The following is an 18,444-nucleotide window of genomic DNA, read 5'->3' as shown; positions in this document are numbered from 1 at the left end:
AAGCAGCAGGACATTTAATGTAGGGTTGCACAATTACATCTCAATCCAAATTGCACATCCATATCCTGCATATGAGGTCGACCGATTAATCAGAATGGACGATTAATTAGGGCCGATTTCAAGTTTTCATAACAATCGGTAATCGGCATTTTTGGACGCCGACCATGGCCGATTACATTGCACTCCAAGAGGAGACTGCGTGGCAGGCTGACTACCTGTTATGCGAGTGTAGCAAGGAGCCACGGTAAGGTGCTAGCTAGTATTAAACTTATCTTATAAAAAACAATCAATCTTAACATAATCACTAGTGATAACTACACATGGTTGATGATATTACTAGTTTATCTAGCTTGTCCTGCGTTGCATATAATCGATGCAGTGCCTGTTAATTTATCATTGAATCACAGTCTAACCATAAACATCAACGCCTTTCTTAAAATCAATACACAAGTATATATTTTTAAACCTGCATATTTAGTTAATATTGCCTGCTAAGATTAATTTATTTTAACTAGGGAAATTGTGTCACTTATCTTGCGTTCCGTGCAACAGAGTCCGGGTATATGCAGCAGTTTGGGCCGCCTGGCTCGTTGCAAACTGTGTGAAGACTATTTCTTCCTAACAAAGACGGCCAACTTCGCCAAACGGGGGATGATTTAACAAAAGAGCATTTGCTAAAAAAGCACAATCGTTGCACGAATGTACCGAACCATAAACATCAATGCCTTTCTTAAAATCAATATACAGAAGTATATATTTTTTTAAACCTGCATATTTAGTTAAAAGAAATGAATCTTAGCAGGCAATATTAAACTAGGGAAATTGTGTCACTTCTCTTGCGTTCATTGCACGCAGAGTCAGGGTATATGCAACAGTTTGGGCAGCCTGGCTCATTGCAAACTAATTTGGCAGAATTTTACGTAATTATGACATAACATTGAAGGTTGTGCAATGTAACAGGAATATTTAGACTTAGGGATGCCACCCGTTAGATAAAATACGGAACGGTTCCATATTTCACTGAAAGAATAAACGTTTTGTTTTCGAGATGATAGTGTCCGGATTTGACCATATTAATAACCTAAGTCTCATTTCTGTGTGTTTATTATAATTAAGTCTATGATTTGATAGAGCAGTCTGACTGAGCGATGGTAGGCACCAGCAGGCTCGTAAGCATTCATTCAAACAGCACTTTCCTGCGTTTGCCAGCAGCTTTTCGATGTTTATGACTTCAAGCCTATCAACTCCCGAGATTAGGCTGGTAATGCTAAAGTACCTATTAGAACATTCAATAGTCAAAGGTATATAAAATACAAATAAATAGAGAAATAGTCCTATAATTCCTATAATAACTACAACCTAAAACTTCTTACCTGGGAATATTGAAGACTCATGTTAAAAGGAACCACCAGCTTTCATATGTTCTCATGTTCTGAGCAAGGAACCTAAACGTTAGCTTTCTTACATGGCACATATTGCACTTTTACTTTCTTCTCCAACACTTTGTTTGTGCATTAATTAAACCAAATTGAACATGTTTCATTATTTATTGGAGACTAAATTGATTTTATTGATGTATTAAATTAAGTTAAAATAAAAGTGTTCATTGTTCATTCAGTATTGTTGTAATTGTCATACATACCTATATACACACACACACATATAATATATATATATATATATATATATATATACACAATTTAAAAAAATATTATCCATATTGCAAGAGGCTCCTCCCTGTCTGTACAACACGAACTAGCCACAACCAAACCTGAGGGACAGTGTTGATTGGCCGGAATAATGATGTCCAATAAGGTTGCAAGCTTAAAGTGGGAGTGGGGATTCGATCGGCACAGCATTGTCCAATGAGGTTGTAGGGTGTACCCAGAACCACAGAGTTTATTTTTACTGTCTTTGTCCACAGCTGCAGGGGCTGGAGAGCAATTACGTTGTACACAATTGTTGCACCATTTTCAGGGGCCCTTTTAGGATCTTGGCATTGCTTTCAGAACTAATGGCTAAAAAGTTACAAAAATGTACAGAAAATATTATATATTTTATGAATTTCAGTCTACAGTGGTAAAAAGGATTTTACTTTATGAATTACTGCCCATGCACACATTTATCATCAAACTTCACAAATATACAAAAGGTCTTTTCAGACATGAAAATCATCGGTGAAGACACGACAAGTTGCTTCTCCAACAGTAAAATGAGATTTTAAAAAGAAGCATTAAATAATAAAATCACGTGTAGAGGAATTACCTTCATCTCGTTCCCAGTCCTCTGGGCTCCTCTTCGGTGACCAGCGTAACGATTCTGTGGAGGAAAATTGACGTTTTGAAAACCGTGTCAGTCGCCTCACATCAGTTTATGACCCGTAACAACGTGGTGACACCGTGACAACACCGTGACAACGTGGTGACACCGTGACAACACCGTGACAACGTGGTGACACCGTGACAACACCGTGACAACGTGGTGACACCGTGACAACGTGTATAATACATTCTGAATAATAGCTTTCTGTGTAGGTGAAGGACTGTGTACACAAGCCTGAGTGCCAGTCAGCCATCATTCCAAATCCTTCACTCATCGTCATGGCAAACATGGTTGGCATTATGCCACAAGAAGACTGACACTCAGGCTAGTTTACACAATCTTACCTAGATATCAAGCTATAATAGTCATATCAGGAAACAGGAAACAGGGTGTTTGAGGTCTTGATATGACATCCCTTTTTAAAGAATCACTAAATTGGAACAGTGTAGGTACAGTTCCTATGAATCACGTTTTAATTAAAAGAGGTTTCACACTCACTGCAAATCCAAAAAGTATAAAAAGCATATTAATCCAAACATATAGTTGATATGAATGCTTTTGCCGATAACTAAAAAGTACATTATTTCTGAAACTTCTGATTTTGTCAAAAAGACTTGGGCAGTTGTACCATGGTATCGGGATGGTTTTTACCGTTCAAACTATTTCTTTTACTTTTTTTTTTTTTTTTTTAATACATGTGAATATTTGTAGCTACTTTTGAAGTAAATAGCAGCAATGAACTTGTGATATACTAGATAATACTATAATAGAATATATAAACACTCTTTTTTTTATTTTACCTGTCACCAGCATTTGACTGTGTCAGGTAGATTTTTAAAAAATCTGCCAAAATATTTTTTTTAATGCTAAAATTACAGCACACAAAACAGCTCTTCACATGCTCACAGACCCTATCCAGGAAATGTTGCAGTGTAATGTGGGATACGCGATATAGGATTCGTAGTTCTTTGACTGTGTGTGACTCATTTAGAAGCTGTGAAACCAAAAAACGGCAGAAATACTTTGAAAACAGCTACTGACATATTTATTTTACTATAAATGACTATTTTTATTCACAAATATGAGTGAAATGCTCACACTGTAGAGCTCTGACCACCTGCCAACTTGTGTGAAATAAACATCTTACCCACAATGCCAAAACATACCCGCATTTGGCAGGTGTTGGGTGTTAACTTCTCTAGGGCAGCATTCGGAATTTTGGATGAATAGCATGCCCAAATTAAACTGCCTGCTACTCAGGCCAGAAGATATGATATGCATATAACTGGTAGATTTGGATAGAAACACTCTAAAGTTTCCAAAACTGTTAAAATAGTGTCTGTGGGTATAACATAACTGATCTGGAAAAACCTGAGAAAAATCCATTCAGGAACTAGTTTGTTTTTTTAGTTTTCTATTCAATGCCATTACAGTGTCCATTGACTTAGGACTCAAAATGCAGTTCCTATGCCTTCCACTAGATGTCAACAGTCTTTAGAAATTGTTTCAGGCTTGTATTCTGAAAAATGAGGAAGTAAGAGCAGTCTGAATGAGTGGACCCTAAAGTGTTAGAGCTTTTTCATGCGCCCGACCGAGAGAGTGCCTTTCTTGTTTACCCTTTATATTGTCGACGTTATTGTCCGGTTAGAATATTATCGATTATTTAGGCTAAAAACAACCTGAGGATTAAATATAAACATCGTTTGACATGTTTCTATGAACTTTATGGGTACTATTTGTTTTTTTTGTCTGCCTGTTTTGACTGCGTTTGAGCCTGTGGATTACTGAAGAAAACACGCGAACAAAACTGAGGTTTTTGGATATAAAGAGACTTTATCGAGCAAAAGGAACATTTATTGAGTAAATTAACGTCTGCTGAGTGCAACCATATGAAGATCATCAAAGGTAAGGGATTCATTTTATCTCTATTTCTGACTTATGTAATTCTTCGACCTAGCTGGCTACTGTTTGTAATGATTTGTCTGCTGGGCTATGTTCTCAAATAATCGTAAGGTATGCTTTCGCCGTAAAGCATTTTTTAAATCTAACAGAGTGGTTGGATTCACAAGAAGTTCATCTTTAAACCTATGTAAAATATGTTTTGTTTTCTGAATTTTTATAATGAGTATTTCTGTATTTGAATTTGGCGCCCTGCAGTTTTACTGGCTGTTGAAGAGGTGGGACGCTACCGTCTCACGTACCCGAGATAAGTTAATTCTATGCTCTGCCCGTCACATTACGGTAGTCCCCGGGCCCGTCACATTACAGTAGTCCCCAGGCCCGTCACATTACGGTAGTCCCCAGGCCCGTCACATTACATTAGTCCCCAGGCCCGTCACATTACAGTAGTCCCCAGGCCGTCACATTACAGTAGTCCCCAAGCCAGTCACATTACGGTAGTCCCCAAGCCAGTCACATTACGGTAGTCCCCTGGCCCGTCACATTACGGTAGTCCCCTGGCCCGTCACATTACGGTAGTCCCCTGGCCCGTCACATTACGGTAGTCCCCAGGCCTGTCACATTACAGTAGTCCCCTGGCCCGTCACATTACGGTAGTCCCCAGGCCCGTCACATTACGGTAGTCCCCAGGCCCGTCACATTACAGTAGTCCCCAGGCCCGTCACATTACAGTAGTCCCCAGGCCCGTCACATTACAGTAGTCCCCAGGCCCGTCACATTACGGTAGTCCCCAGGCCCGTCACATTACGGTAGTCCCCAGGCCCGTCACATTACGGTAGTCCCCAGGCCAGTCACATTACAGTAGTCCCCAGGCCCGTCACATTACAGTAGTCCCCAGGCCAGTCACATTACAGTAGTCCCCAGGCCCGTCACATTACGGTAGTCCCCTGGCCCGTCACATTACGGTAGTCCCCAGGCCCGTCACATTACAGTAGTCCCCTGGCCTGTCACATTACAGTAGTCCCCAGGCCCGTCACATTACGATAGTCCCCTGGCCCGTCACATTACGGTAGTCCCCAGGCCCGTCACATTACAGTAGTCCCCTGGCCCGTCACATTACGGTAGTCCCCTGGCCCGTCACATTACGGTAGTCCCCTGGCCCATCACATTACGGTAGTCCCCTGGCCCGTCACATTACGGTAGTCCCCTGGCCCGTCACATTACGGTAGTCCCCTGGCCAGTCACATTACGGTAGTCCCTGGCCCTTCACATTACAGTAGTCCCCTGGCCCGTCACATTACAGTAGTCCCCAGGCCCGTCACTTTACGGTAGTCCCCAGGACCGTCATGTTACGGTAGTCCCCTGGCCCTTCACATTACAGTAGTCCCCTGGCCCGTCACATTACAGTAGTCCCCAGGCCCGTCACGTTACAGTAGTCCCCAGGCCCGTCATGTTACGGTAGTCCCCAGGCCCGTCACGTTACAGTAGTCCCCAGGCCCGTCATGTTACAGTAGTCCCCAGGCCCGTCATGTTACGGTAGTCCCCGGGCCCGTCACACATTACGGTAGTCCCCGGGCCCTTCAAATTACAATAGTCCCCAGGCCGGTCACGTTACAGTAGTCCCCAGGCCCGTCATGTTACAGTAGTCCCCAGGCCCGTCATGTTACGGTAGTCCCCGGGCCCGTCACACATTACGGTAGTCCCCGGGCCCTTCAAATTACAATAGTCCCCCGGCCCGTCACATTACAGTAGTCCCCAGGCCAATCACATTACAGTAGTCCACAGTCCCCAGGCCAATCACATTACAGTAGTCCCCAGGCCCGTCATGTTACGGTAGTCCCCAGGCCCGTCACGTTACAGTAGTCCCCAGGCCCGTCATGTTACAGTAGTCCCCAGGCCCGTCATGTTACGGTAGTCCCCGGGCCCGTCACACATTACGGTAGTCCCCGGGCCCTTCAAATTACAATAGTCCCCAGGCCGGTCACGTTACAGTAGTCCCCAGGCCCGTCATGTTACAGTAGTCCCCAGGCCCGTCATGTTACGGTAGTCCCCGGGCCCGTCACACATTACGGTAGTCCCCGGGCCCTTCAAATTACAATAGTCCCCCGGCCCGTCACATTACAGTAGTCCCCAGGCCAATCACATTACAGTAGTCCACAGTCCCCAGGCCAATCACATTACAGTAGTTTCCAAGCCTCAGGTCCATCACATTACAGTAGTTTCCAAGCCTCAGGTCCATCACATTACAGTAGTCCCCAGGCCCGTCACATTACAGTAGTCCCCAGGTCAATCACATTACAGTGGTCCCCAGGCCCGTCACATTACAGTAGTCCCCAGGTCAATCACATTACAGTAGTCCCCAGGTCAATCACATTACAGTAGTCCCCAGGTCCATCACATTACAGTAGTCCCCAGGCCCGTCACATTACAGTGGTCCCCAGGTCAATCACATTACAGTGGTCCCCAGGCCCGTCACATTACAGTAGTCCCCAGGCCCGTCACATTACAGTAGTCCTCAGGTCCATCACATTACAGTAGTCCTCAGGTCCATCACATTACAGTAGTCCCCAGGTCAATCACATTACAGTAGTCCCCAGGTCCATCACATTACAATAGTCCTCAGGTCCATCACATTACAGTAGTCCCCTGGCCCGTCACATTACAGTAGTCCCCAGGCCCGTCACATTACAGTAGTCCCCAGGCCCGTCACATTACAGTAGTCCCCAGGTCAATCACATTACAGTAGTCCCCAGGTCCATCACATTACAATAGTCCCCAGGCCCGTCACATTACAGTAGTCCCCTGGCCCGTCACATTACAATAGTCCCCAGGTCCATCACATTACAGTAGTCCCCTGGCCCGTCACATTACAGTAGTCCCCAGGTCAATCACATTACAGTAGTTTCCAAGCCTCAGGCCCGACATTACAATAGTCCTCAGGTCCATCACATTACAGTAGTCCCCTGGCCTGTGGTGTTTGTTTACCAGCATACAACTAGAGTGACTCCTTCACTGTTGCGGTGATCTAATTACATTGACATTTTAGTCATTTAGCAGATGCTCTTATCTTTAAAAGTCTTAAAAGTTGACACACCTACTCATTCAAGGGTTTCTTTTTTAAAACTATTTTCTAGAATAATAGTAAAAACATCAAAACTATGAAATAACACATGGAATCATGTAGCAATAAAAAAATAAACTCTTAAACAAATCAAAATATATTTTAAATCCTTCGAGGTAGCCACCCTTTCCCTTGGTGACAGCTTTGCACACTCTTGGCATTCTCTCAACCAGCTTCACCTGGAATGCTTTTCCAACTGTCTTGAAGGAGTTCCCACATACACTGAGCACTTATTGGCTGTTTTTCCTTCAATCTGTGGTCCAACTCATCCCAAACCATCTCAATTAGCCTTTACACAGCCTGGAGGTGTGTTAGGTCATTGTCCTGTTGAAAAACAAATGATAGTCCCACTAAGCCCAAACCAGATGGGATGGCGTATAGCTGCAGAATGCTGTGGTAGCCAGGCTAGTTAAGTGTGCCTTGAATTCTAAATAAATCACTGACAGTGTCACCAGCAAAGCACCCCCACACCATCAAACCTCCTCCTCCATGCTTCACGGTGGGAACCACACATGCAGAGATCATCCATTCATCTACTCTACATCACACAAAGACACGGCGGTTGGAAACAAAAATCTCACATTTGGACAGATTTCCACCGGTCTAATGTCCATTGCTCATGTTTCTTGGCCAAAGCAAGTCTCTTCTTCTTATTGGTGTCCTTTAGTAGTGGTTTCTTTGCAGCAATTCGACCATGAAAGCCTGATTCACAGTCTCCTCTGAACAGTTGATGTTGAGATGTGTCTGTTACTTGAACTCTGTGTACCAACCCTACCTAGTCACAACACATTTGATTGGCTCAAACACATTATCAAGCAAAGAAATTCCTTCAAATTAACATTTAACAAGGCACAACTGTTAATTGAAATGCATTCCACGTGACTACCTCATGAACCTGGTTGAGAGAATGCCAAGAGTGTGCAAAGCTGTCATCAAGGCAAAGCGTGGCTACTTTGAAGAATCTAAAATATAAAACTTATGACCGGTACTGGTTTGACTGATGGGCCTGGGGACTAGCGTAATGTATACACATATATATAGTGCATTCGGAAATAATAATTACTAATATATATATATATATATTTTACCTTTATTTAACTAGGCAAGTCAGTTAAGAACAAATTCATATCTACAATGACGGCCTAGGAACAGTGGGTTAACTGCCTTGTTCAGGGGCAGAACGACAGGTTTTTACCTTGTCAGCTCTGGGATTCGATCCAGCAACCTTTCAGTTACTGGACCAACCCCACCATACGGTGAAGCATGGTGGTGGCCGCATCATGCTGTGGGGGTGTTTTCAGTTACTGGACCAACACTCTAACCACTAGGCTACCTACCGCCCCCTTGACCTCTACGGTGAAGCATGGTGGTGGCAGCATCATGCTGTGGGGGTGTTTTCAGTTACTGGACAAACACTCTAACCACTAGGCTACCTGCCGCCCCACGCTCTAACCACCAGGCTACCTGCCGCCCCACGCTCTAACCACTAGGCTACCTGCCGCCCCACGCTCTAACCACCAGGCTACCTGCCGCCCCACGCTCTAACCACCAGGCTACCTGCCGCACCACGCTCTAACCACCAGGCTACCTGCCGCCCCACGCTCTAACCACTAGGCTACACCCGCCCCACGCTCTAACCACCAGACTACCTGCCTCCCCACCCTCTAACCACCAGGCCACCTGTCTCCCCACGCTCTAACCACCAGGCTACCTGCCGCCCAACGCTCTAACCACCAGGCTACCTGCCGCCCCACGCTCTAACCACCAGGCTACCTGCCGCCCAACGCTCTAACCACTAGGCTACGTGCCGCCCCACCCTCTAACCACCAGGCTACCTGCCGCCCCACCCTCTAACCACCAGGCTACCTGCCGCACCACCCTCTAACCACTAGACTACCTGCCGCCCCACCCTCTAACCACTAGGCTACCTGCCGCCCCTACGCTCTAACCACCAGGCTACCTGCCGCCCCTACGCTCTAACCACTAGGCTACCTGCCGCCCCTACGCTCTAACCACTAGGCTACCTGCCGCCCCACCCTCTGACCACCAGGCTACCTGCCGCCCCACCCTCTAACCACCAGGCTACCTGCCGCCCCACCCTCTAACCACTAGACTACCTGCCGCCCCACCCTCTAACCACTAGGCTACCTGCCGCCCCTACGCTCTAACCACCAGGCTACCTGCCGCCCCTACGCTCTAACCACTAGGCTACCTGCCGCCCAACGCTCTAACCACCAGGCTACCTGCCGCCCCACGCTCTAACCACCAGGCTACCTGCCGCCCAACGCTCTAACCACTAGGCTACCTGCCGCCCCACGCTCTAACCACCAGGCAACCTGCCCCCCCACCCTCTAACCACCAGGAAACCTGCTGCCCAACGCTCTAACCACCAGGCTACCTGCCTCCCTCCCCTCTAACCACCAGGCTACCTGCCGCACCACCCTCTAACCACCAAGCTACCTGCCTCCCTCCCCTCTAACCACCAGGCTACCTGCCGCCCCACCCTCTAACCACCAAGCTACCTGCCTCCCCACCCTCTAACCACTAGACTACCTGCCTCCCTCCCCTCTAACCACCAGGCTACCTGTCACCTCTACACTCTAACCACCAGGCTACCTGCCTCCCCACCCTCTAACCACTAGGCTACCTGCCGTCCCTCCCCTCTAACCACTAGGCTACTTGCCAACCCCTCCCCTCTAACCACCAGGCTACCTGCCTCCACTCTAACCACTAGACTACCTGTCACCTCTACACTCTAACCACCAGGCTACCTGCCTCCCCTCTAACCACCAGGCTACCTGCCTCCCCACCCTCTAACCACTAGGCTACCTGCCTCCCCACCCTCTAACCACCAGACTACCTGCCGCCCTCCACTCTAACCACCAGGCTACCTGCCGCCCTCCACTCTAACCACCAGGCTACCTGCCTCCCCACCCTCTAACCACTAGGCTACCTGCCTCCCCACCCTCTAACCACCAGACTACCTGCCGCCCTCCACTCTAACCACCAGACTACCTGCCGCCCTCCACTCTAACCACTAGGCTACCTGCCTCCCCACCCTCTAACCATTAGACTATCTGACTCCCTTCTAACCACCAGGCTACCTGCCGCCCTCCACTCTAACCACCAGAATACCTGCCTCCCCTACACTCTAACCACTAGGCTACCTGCCGTCCCTCCCCTCTAACCACTAGGCTACTTGCCAACCCCTCCCCTCTAACCACCAGGCTACCTGCCGTCCCTCCCCTCTAACCACCAGGCTACCTGCCGCCCCGCCCCTCTAACCACCAGGCTACCTGCCGCCCCTCCCCTCTAACCACCAGACTACCTGTCGCCCCTCCCCTCTAACCACTAGGCCCCTCTAGCCCCGCCCCCTAACCACCAGGCTACCTGCCGTCCCTCCCCTCTAACCACCAGGCTACCTGCCGCCCCTCCACTCTAACCACCAGGCCCCTCTAGCCCCGCCCCCTTGACTTTATCCATATTTTGTTACAGCGTTATTTTAAATGTATTGAATTGGGTTTTTTTCCACTCATCAATCTACACACAATACCCCATAATGATCAAGCAAAAACAGTATATTTTGTTTTTTTGCAAATGGATAAAAAATTTAAAAAAACAGAAATATTACATTTACATAAGTATTCAGACCCTTTTACTCAGTACTTTGTTGACGCACCTTTGGCAGCGATTACAGCCTCGAGTATTTTTGGGTATGACGCTAGAAGCTTGGCACACCTGTATTTGGGGAGTTCCCCCCCATTCTTCTCTGCAGATCCTCTCAAGCTCTGTCAGGTTGGATGGGGAGCGTCACTGCACAGCAATTTTCAGATCTCTACAGAGATATTAGATTGGGTTCAAGTCCGGGCTCTGGCTGGGCCACTCAATGACGTTCATAGACTTGTCCCGAAGCCACTCCTGCGTTGGCTTGGCTGTGTGCTTAGGGTCGTTGTTCTGTTGGAAGGTGAACCTTCGCCCCAGTTTTGGGTCCCGAGCACTCCGGAGCAGGTTTTCATCAAGCATCTCTCTGTACTCTGTGCTCCATTCATCTTTCCTTCGATCCTGACTAGTCTCCCTGCCGCTGAAAAACATCCCCAGTGTATGACGCTGCCACCACCATGCTTCACAGTAGGGATGGTGCTAGGTTTCCTCCAGACCAAAGAGTTCAAATTGGTTTCATCAGACCAGAGAATCTTGTTCCTCATGATCTATAATTCCTTTAGGTGCCTTTTGGCAAACTCCAAGCGGGCTGATGTCATGTGCCTTTTACTGAGGAGTGGCTTCCGTCTCACCACTCGAGCATAAAGGCCTGATTGGTGGTGCTGCAGAGATGGTTGTCCTTCTGGAAGGTTCTCCCATCTCCACAGAAGAACTCTGGAGCTCTGTCAGAGTGACCATCGGGTTCTTGATCACATCCCAGACCAAGGCCTTTCTCCCCCGATTGTTCAGCTTGGCGTTGCGTCCAGCTCTAGGAAGAGTCTTGGTGGTTCTAAACTTCTTCCATTTAAGAATGATGGAGGCCACTGTGTTCTTGGGGACCTTCAATGCTGCATAATTGTTTTGGTAACCTTCCCCAGACCTGTGCCTCGACACAATCCTGTCTCGGACCTCTACGGGCAATTCCTTCGACCTCATGGCTTTTTGCTCTGACATGCACAGTCTACTCGTGCCCAATCAATTGAATTTACCACAGGTGGACTCCAATCAAGTTGTAGAAACAACCAGAGCTCAATTTCTAATCGTATAGCAAAGGGTCTGAAAACTTATGGAACTAAGGAATCTGCTTCTTTGTGGGGTTTTTTATACATTTGCAAAACATTTCTACAAACCTGTTTTCGCATTGACATTACGGGGTATTGAGTGTAGATTGATGAGGCTTTTTTGTATCCATTTTAGAATAAGGCTGTAACTTAAAATGTGGAAAAGGTCAAGGGGTCTGAATACTTACCGAAGGCACTGTATGTATCAAATTACTTTTTTTTTTTACGGTTTAAATGCAATTGTACCATTATTTTGTATGCTCTGAGTCTCATATGGTTTTGAATCAGATACATTTAAGATATTATGTTATTTAATATGGGGTTTTATTTTGTAAAGAAATTAAAATACAGAATAGAAGATATTCTATTTTAAGTTGTTTTACCAGTTCTCAACATTTAATGTAAAAAAACATTTTTTTTTAAATCCCATGGTTATTTTATGACTTTATCTAATACGTAGATTTGAGGCAGTGATACAGTATAGTTTCTGTATCGTTTTGGTATTTTAATACTGGTATCGAAGTCAAAATTCTGGTTTGCCGATCGTCTCTCTACATAGCAACGCTGCTGCTATGCCAACCGCCACTCACAGCCTGAGCACTACACAACGCTGAGGAATGTCTGGCGGGGAAAATCAGCAGCTCATTCTCCAACAGAAAGGGGCAGCATTGAGAAACGGATGAATGACCAGTGACCAAAATCAAACTCCTGTTGCAAATATTAGTTTATTAATAATAATAATAATAATAAGGCTTGTGTCGACATGCCCGGACATGCATGCAATAAGCAAGCTAGCCAAGCTGATAGCTATGTGACCTGTTAGCGAAGATTACTATAACTGACCCTTTCATCTGTGGCGTTAGCTAGCTATATTAGCTACTACGCTAGCTAGCTGGCTAGATAGTGGTGCTAAGATATCAGATAGCTACGCTGGATATTAGCTCCTAACTAACGTTAACTGGTTATCATTCTGAACACGCACCATTTTCAGCAACGATCTGACTTGCGGTGTAACGTTAAATATTTACTGGTGTACTGATCTGACCAGCTGCGATCGGATAGGTAAATTGACAGTTAATCGTGAGATTAGATGATCGGCTTAAATGGGGAAAGGAAGGTTGGCAATAGGTTTAGCTACCTAAGAATCTTCCTGCATGTTTATGGACATTCGTGTGCGTTCTCACTTCTCAAAGGATTGGCAGATGAGTCATTCACACAAAGTGCAGGGTCGTTTCATATTTTTTTCCTACCCACGCTCTCCGTATTAGATATTATGCACATCTATGGCTTGGTAGCAAAATGTCATCGCCATTGAGGTAGTTCTCATAGTAGCAGTAAACGTCACCGAGCGATATAAACGATGGAAAGAGATGTGAAAGGGAGGCGGAGTTACAGCCTCGCTGTCACGTTCCTGACCTTATTTCCTTTGTTTAGTTGGTCAGGATGTGAGCTGGGTGGGCATTCTATGTTATGTGTTTCTATGTTGGGTTCATTGTTATTAGCCTGATATGGTTCTCAATCAGGGGCAGGTGTTTTACGTTTCCTCTGATTGAGAACCATATTAAGGTAGACTGTTTCTCACTGTTTGTTTGTTGGTGATTGTTCCTGTGTCGGTGTTTGTGCCACACGGGACTGTTTTCGTTCGTTTCGTTTTATGTCATTCGCGTGTTCCTTCCTGTTCGTGCGTTCATGTTATATGTTCACAAGTTCAGGTCTGTTAACGTCGTTTATTGTTTTGTAGTTTATCAAGTGTTTTTCGTGTTCGTCTTTCTTTAATAAAACAAGTATGTATTCAAACCACGCTGCGTTTTGGTCCGATCCATGCTCCTCTTCAGACGAGGAGGAGGACGAGCGTTACACTCGCTCTATCCAATCGTAGCAGTAGGATCAAGTTACAACCCGGCCATTTCTTGACAGATAGATGAACTAGCCAATTGAGTTGTTTCGAATTTGGAGGTAGGTCTTTGCCATCTTAATTTACCGAATTTGGAGGTAGGTCTTTGCCATCTTAATTTACAGAGTTTATCAATAGATTTACCATTCAAATAAAATTAACATTGTTTTGTGCCCAAAGCCAACACTTCCTTTGGCTGCCAATGACTAGAACGAATTGCAAAAAAAATAAAAAATAATTAAATAAGAAAATCACTGAAGCTGGAGACTTATATCTCCCTCTCTAACTTTAAGCATCAGCTGTCAGAGCAGTTTACCGATCACTGTACCTGTACACAGCCCATCTGTAAATAGCACACTCAACTACTAATTATTTCACCTCTATGGCCTATTTATTGCCTTACCTCCCTAATCTTCTACATGTGCACACACTGTATATAGATGTTTATTTTGTGTTATTGACTGTACGTTTGTTTATTCCATGTGTAACTCTGTGTTGTTGTATGTGTCGCACTGCTTTGATTTATCTTGGCCAGGTCGCAGTTGTAAATGAGAATATGTTAAATATATATTCATCTTTTTTAAGTAAAATCTCCCAATGACATATATATACACCCTGGATTGCTGATACTATGTATTGGCCATTGAGAGGTTTTGAAGCCACCGGTCGGCCATATTGGTACTCCCCAGTAGGAGCAGTCCTCCATTGGGATGAATGGAATTCTACAGTATTTCAATTAAAGCTTTCAAGGACAAAACAACATTTATTTAATAGTACACTCTGGGAAAAAAACATTGCTGTTTTGTTTTTGTTTTATATATAATTTGTTATTTTTTTCCTTCTCCCATAATATAAGAGTATGCATTAAGGTGTCTGTAATAGAATACACTTCTCAAAAAACAAATATAGACGTTAATAAATGCATTTATATAGCTTCTATGTATATAGTTTGTGGTTGATTAACCCTTTAAGGGTGTTTTCACATATAGTCCTCTTTCAAAAGAATCTAACTCCGTCCACTTTAAAGTAAACTCTGGGGTAAGCTAAATAACTTGTATTCAAACTGCCTTCGGATGAGGACTATTTTACCAGTTCACTTCACCTATTTTGTGGTCCAAGTCCTCTTTGCGTTCACATTGCAATGTTTAGAAAAGGAACCAAGATATTTTTCCAACATTCACCAAATGCACTGTGGGTTTTTACAAAAGGCAGGACAAGCCATTCCATCAGAATGTTTTATCAACAGCTAGATATACATACTTACATTCTGGCATCTAACAGACTGCATTTAGTTAAAAGATGAAACATAATAATTGTAATGAAAAGATACCAATAATATTTACATGTTAAATCATAACAGAATAAATAGCAGAAGAATAACTGCAGATTAAATAATGCTGTAATTGAAAAATCGTACACCCATCGTAGGCTAATGGCCCTTTAAGAGCTAGAATGGATTTTGTATCCTATGTTGTGATTCTCACCAAATATGTTGTCGTCTTCTCTCACTATTCAACCCACCACAATAGAACAAGCAGCTTATGAAGCTCTCTTAGCCTATAGATCACATATTGCAAACAAATAAATCTGAACTAAAAACTCCACCACATATTTGGACATTTCTGTGCACCCTTGACAATCGCTAATCAATAGGCCTATTCAAAAACAGCATATATCATCATCTCTTTATTGTGGCCCCAATGTGAGAGAGTTTATAGCAGGGGAAACAGCTTTGTAGTAGTCTAGTGTATGGTGAGGGAATAATGAAAAGCCAACATGGGGAGCTGTGTTCACATTGCCCTCAAAAAAGGGAACCGGACCGCAGAGGTGATATCAGTTCGGTTCCCGTCGGGGTCTGAGTTCCTTTGGAGTGTTCACACTGCACACAATTATTAAGAAAATCATACAAAGTTCAAACAAAAAAAAATCTGTAAGGGACCAAGTGTGAAAACACTTGGATCGGGAAAACATAGCTCAATGCAGGGATGTGCAACTGTAATCCAAAATGTTGCCTATATCCAAACTGACAAACCGAAAAGATTGAAATACTGGTAGTTTTCCTGAAAACTGCCATTTTCGTTCTCATGCTAGCTACCAGTAGCCACCTCAGCCATTGTGGAATGGCAGTGTCAGTCAAATGCCTTTTGTTGTTCAACGCAAAGTGCCATTCCGTAATGGCTGCTGTGGCTACTGGTAGCTAGCATGGGGATGAAAAGAGCAGCTTTATGGAAAAACAAATGGTCCTGAGACAACAATAAAAATATCAAACCCATAACTCGTGTCTTAAGCCCTATTCTCAAGGGACTAGTATTACTAGAGAGTGGTGGTTATGTAATTATCACTCCACAATGTCCGTTATTCCAGAGGATGTTTCAGGACGGAATCCCCCCCCCCCCCCACAAAACTGCGCCAGGTAAATTCATACTTTTTTTTTTCTCTCTTCAAATAAATTGACAGTTATTATTGAAGCCTAAAGGTTTTGTATTCTAGGAGTGAAGATATTTCAACATGTCCAGGTGATAGTGTCACACTCATAACTCGAACTTGGTTCACAAGTTTTTAAACCATACCGCCCAACCTTTGGTAATAGTGTCGCCTTAATATTTGAATAAGTCTGATTATAATCATTAGGATATCTTAGTGACGAACAGTACGTCCTAAATGCCCCCTGCCTTTAGATATGACGCTAAACAGTGCACTTGCACTTGAGATGTGTTTTAAGACCAAGGATGAGAAAGTTAACTTATCACTTCCAAACGTTTAGGTCAGTCGAATGCTGCCGCTTTGCCATCTATTAACAGCAAGGTGTAAAAAAAAGGTGTGATATTTTTCAATTCATACGCACAAAACATATAAATAAAATAATTCAGTGTAAAAGTTGATACATGTAGGTCATTCATATAAAGCTGATGTGCAGCACTTCATTCAATTTATTGAATTTTATTGTTTTCTTGCTCAACCCGTGAGCAACTCCTTTCAAACTTGAGAACTGTTACTCCTGCCATGTAAACAATTATAGAGATGGCAGATTAGGGACAGTCCTACAATTAAAGATATGGTGTTTTGTGCTCGTGCACATAATTTCGTTACCCAACCTCCCCCCGTAAAACTAATCCTGTCCGAATAGGGCGTTAAATCTGATCATGATGGCAATTTCAGACCCCAGTGCAGCTCAGTGCAAGCTCGAAGCATAACAGTAGGGTCGGGAATCTGCTGGCTATCTCCACAGAAATCGGTAAGCAAACTACACTCGAACTAAACTACACTACACTCGATAAAACTACACTCGACAACCCTAACCAAGAACTAACACTTGTCATTATAACGTTAGTTATATGAGAGTAAAACAATGCATAGTTATAATAAGTAAGACTGCGGCAGGACGATTGAAAACAGATTGATTCACCCCCTTTCTCGTCTGTACGAGCAGAGAAGCAGTAGCTCTACAGAATTTGCTGACGGTCGAGTACATCCAAGTGTGCCTCTCTGACAAAGAAGCAAATTGACAAAACACTTGGCAACAAGGTCGAGCCCAATAAAGTCGTTTCAAAAAACACTGAATTCTAAACAAATAATAATCACCAAGAATTACATCGTTGTTCGGGAGGCGTGACACATTTCACTTTGAGGTTAGAAAACGTAAAGCCAAATAGCTCTCGACGAGTTGCCGATCTCGGTGGCTACAATGTCACCCCAGACAACTCCGCGGGTCCAGTCAAATTCCGCCGACTCGAAATAAGTGTTTACCAGGAATTATCAGGCAACAACAACAACAACTATAAAACGACGAAATCATTTCGACGAGGGGGGACATCTTAATGTGTCCAGCTGCAGTAAGAACAACTACTACGGCCACTAGAAGGAGCGAGTTCTGACTCAATTGCAACATTGTTGCTGGCCTAAAAAAAGAAATCAAAGCAACAAAAGAAACGTAGCCTTGTTCAGATTCGCAGTTGACTTGTGAAACTCTAGAAAAACGTAGCTAACGTTACTGTATTGGAAGTCGATGCAAAGGCGAGGGGACATTTTTACTGATGTAGGCATAGTCTTACGTAAGGACTAGCTCGGACTCCAACAAGGCAGCATTTTCTCCCGATCGGTTAACGTTAGCTATTCGATTCCTACCAGGCAGCCACACCATTAGAAAGTGACCGTCGTGTTAAAAATTCCACCACAACAGTCGGTTGCTAGCCCAGTAGAAAGTGATCCTCTCAGTACGATTATGAAACAAGTCGACAACACGGCAGGCTACAATGAATGACGTTAGCAAGTCGCATTGTTCCAACACAATAAATAAAGTATGACATTTTTAAACGAGGAAATAGGTTAACCTAGCTGTTACACTATTCATGAAATTAAACGATTCGCCGATGAAATGTTAGGTTAACGTGTGCATTTAAGAGTTACGATTCCATGTTCACGATTGATGTTTCATTCATCCCCCGAGA

General features: G+C 44.3%; 2 protein-coding genes across 5 annotated transcripts in view; one reads left to right on the top strand and one right to left on the bottom strand.

Moving 5' to 3' along the window:
* arid4b (AT-rich interaction domain 4B) overlaps positions 1-18,444 on the bottom strand; it is a 238,767-nt gene that overhangs the window by 220,004 nt on the left and 319 nt on the right. For all 4 annotated transcript variants that reach the window (XM_055935867.1, XM_055935783.1, XM_055935955.1 and 1 more), the window contains exon 2: positions 2,266-2,319. In XM_055935867.1, coding sequence (XP_055791842.1) covers positions 2,266-2,271 — 6 coding nt within the window. In that variant the 5' untranslated portion in view covers positions 2,272-2,319. The remainder of the gene's footprint in view (positions 1-2,265; positions 2,320-18,444) is intronic.
* ggps1 (geranylgeranyl diphosphate synthase 1) overlaps positions 17,213-18,444 on the top strand; it is a 44,952-nt gene continuing 43,720 nt past the window's right edge. Inside the window, exon 1 of the mRNA XM_055936591.1 lies at positions 17,213-17,231. The gene's annotated coding sequence lies outside the window, so the exon portion shown is untranslated. The remainder of the gene's footprint in view (positions 17,232-18,444) is intronic.

Source organism: Salvelinus fontinalis, chromosome 1, assembly GCF_029448725.1.
Source record: "Salvelinus fontinalis isolate EN_2023a chromosome 1, ASM2944872v1, whole genome shotgun sequence".
Classification (NCBI taxonomy): Eukaryota; Metazoa; Chordata; class Actinopteri; order Salmoniformes; family Salmonidae; genus Salvelinus; species Salvelinus fontinalis.
This window is presented reverse-complemented; position numbering and strand designations above follow the sequence as displayed.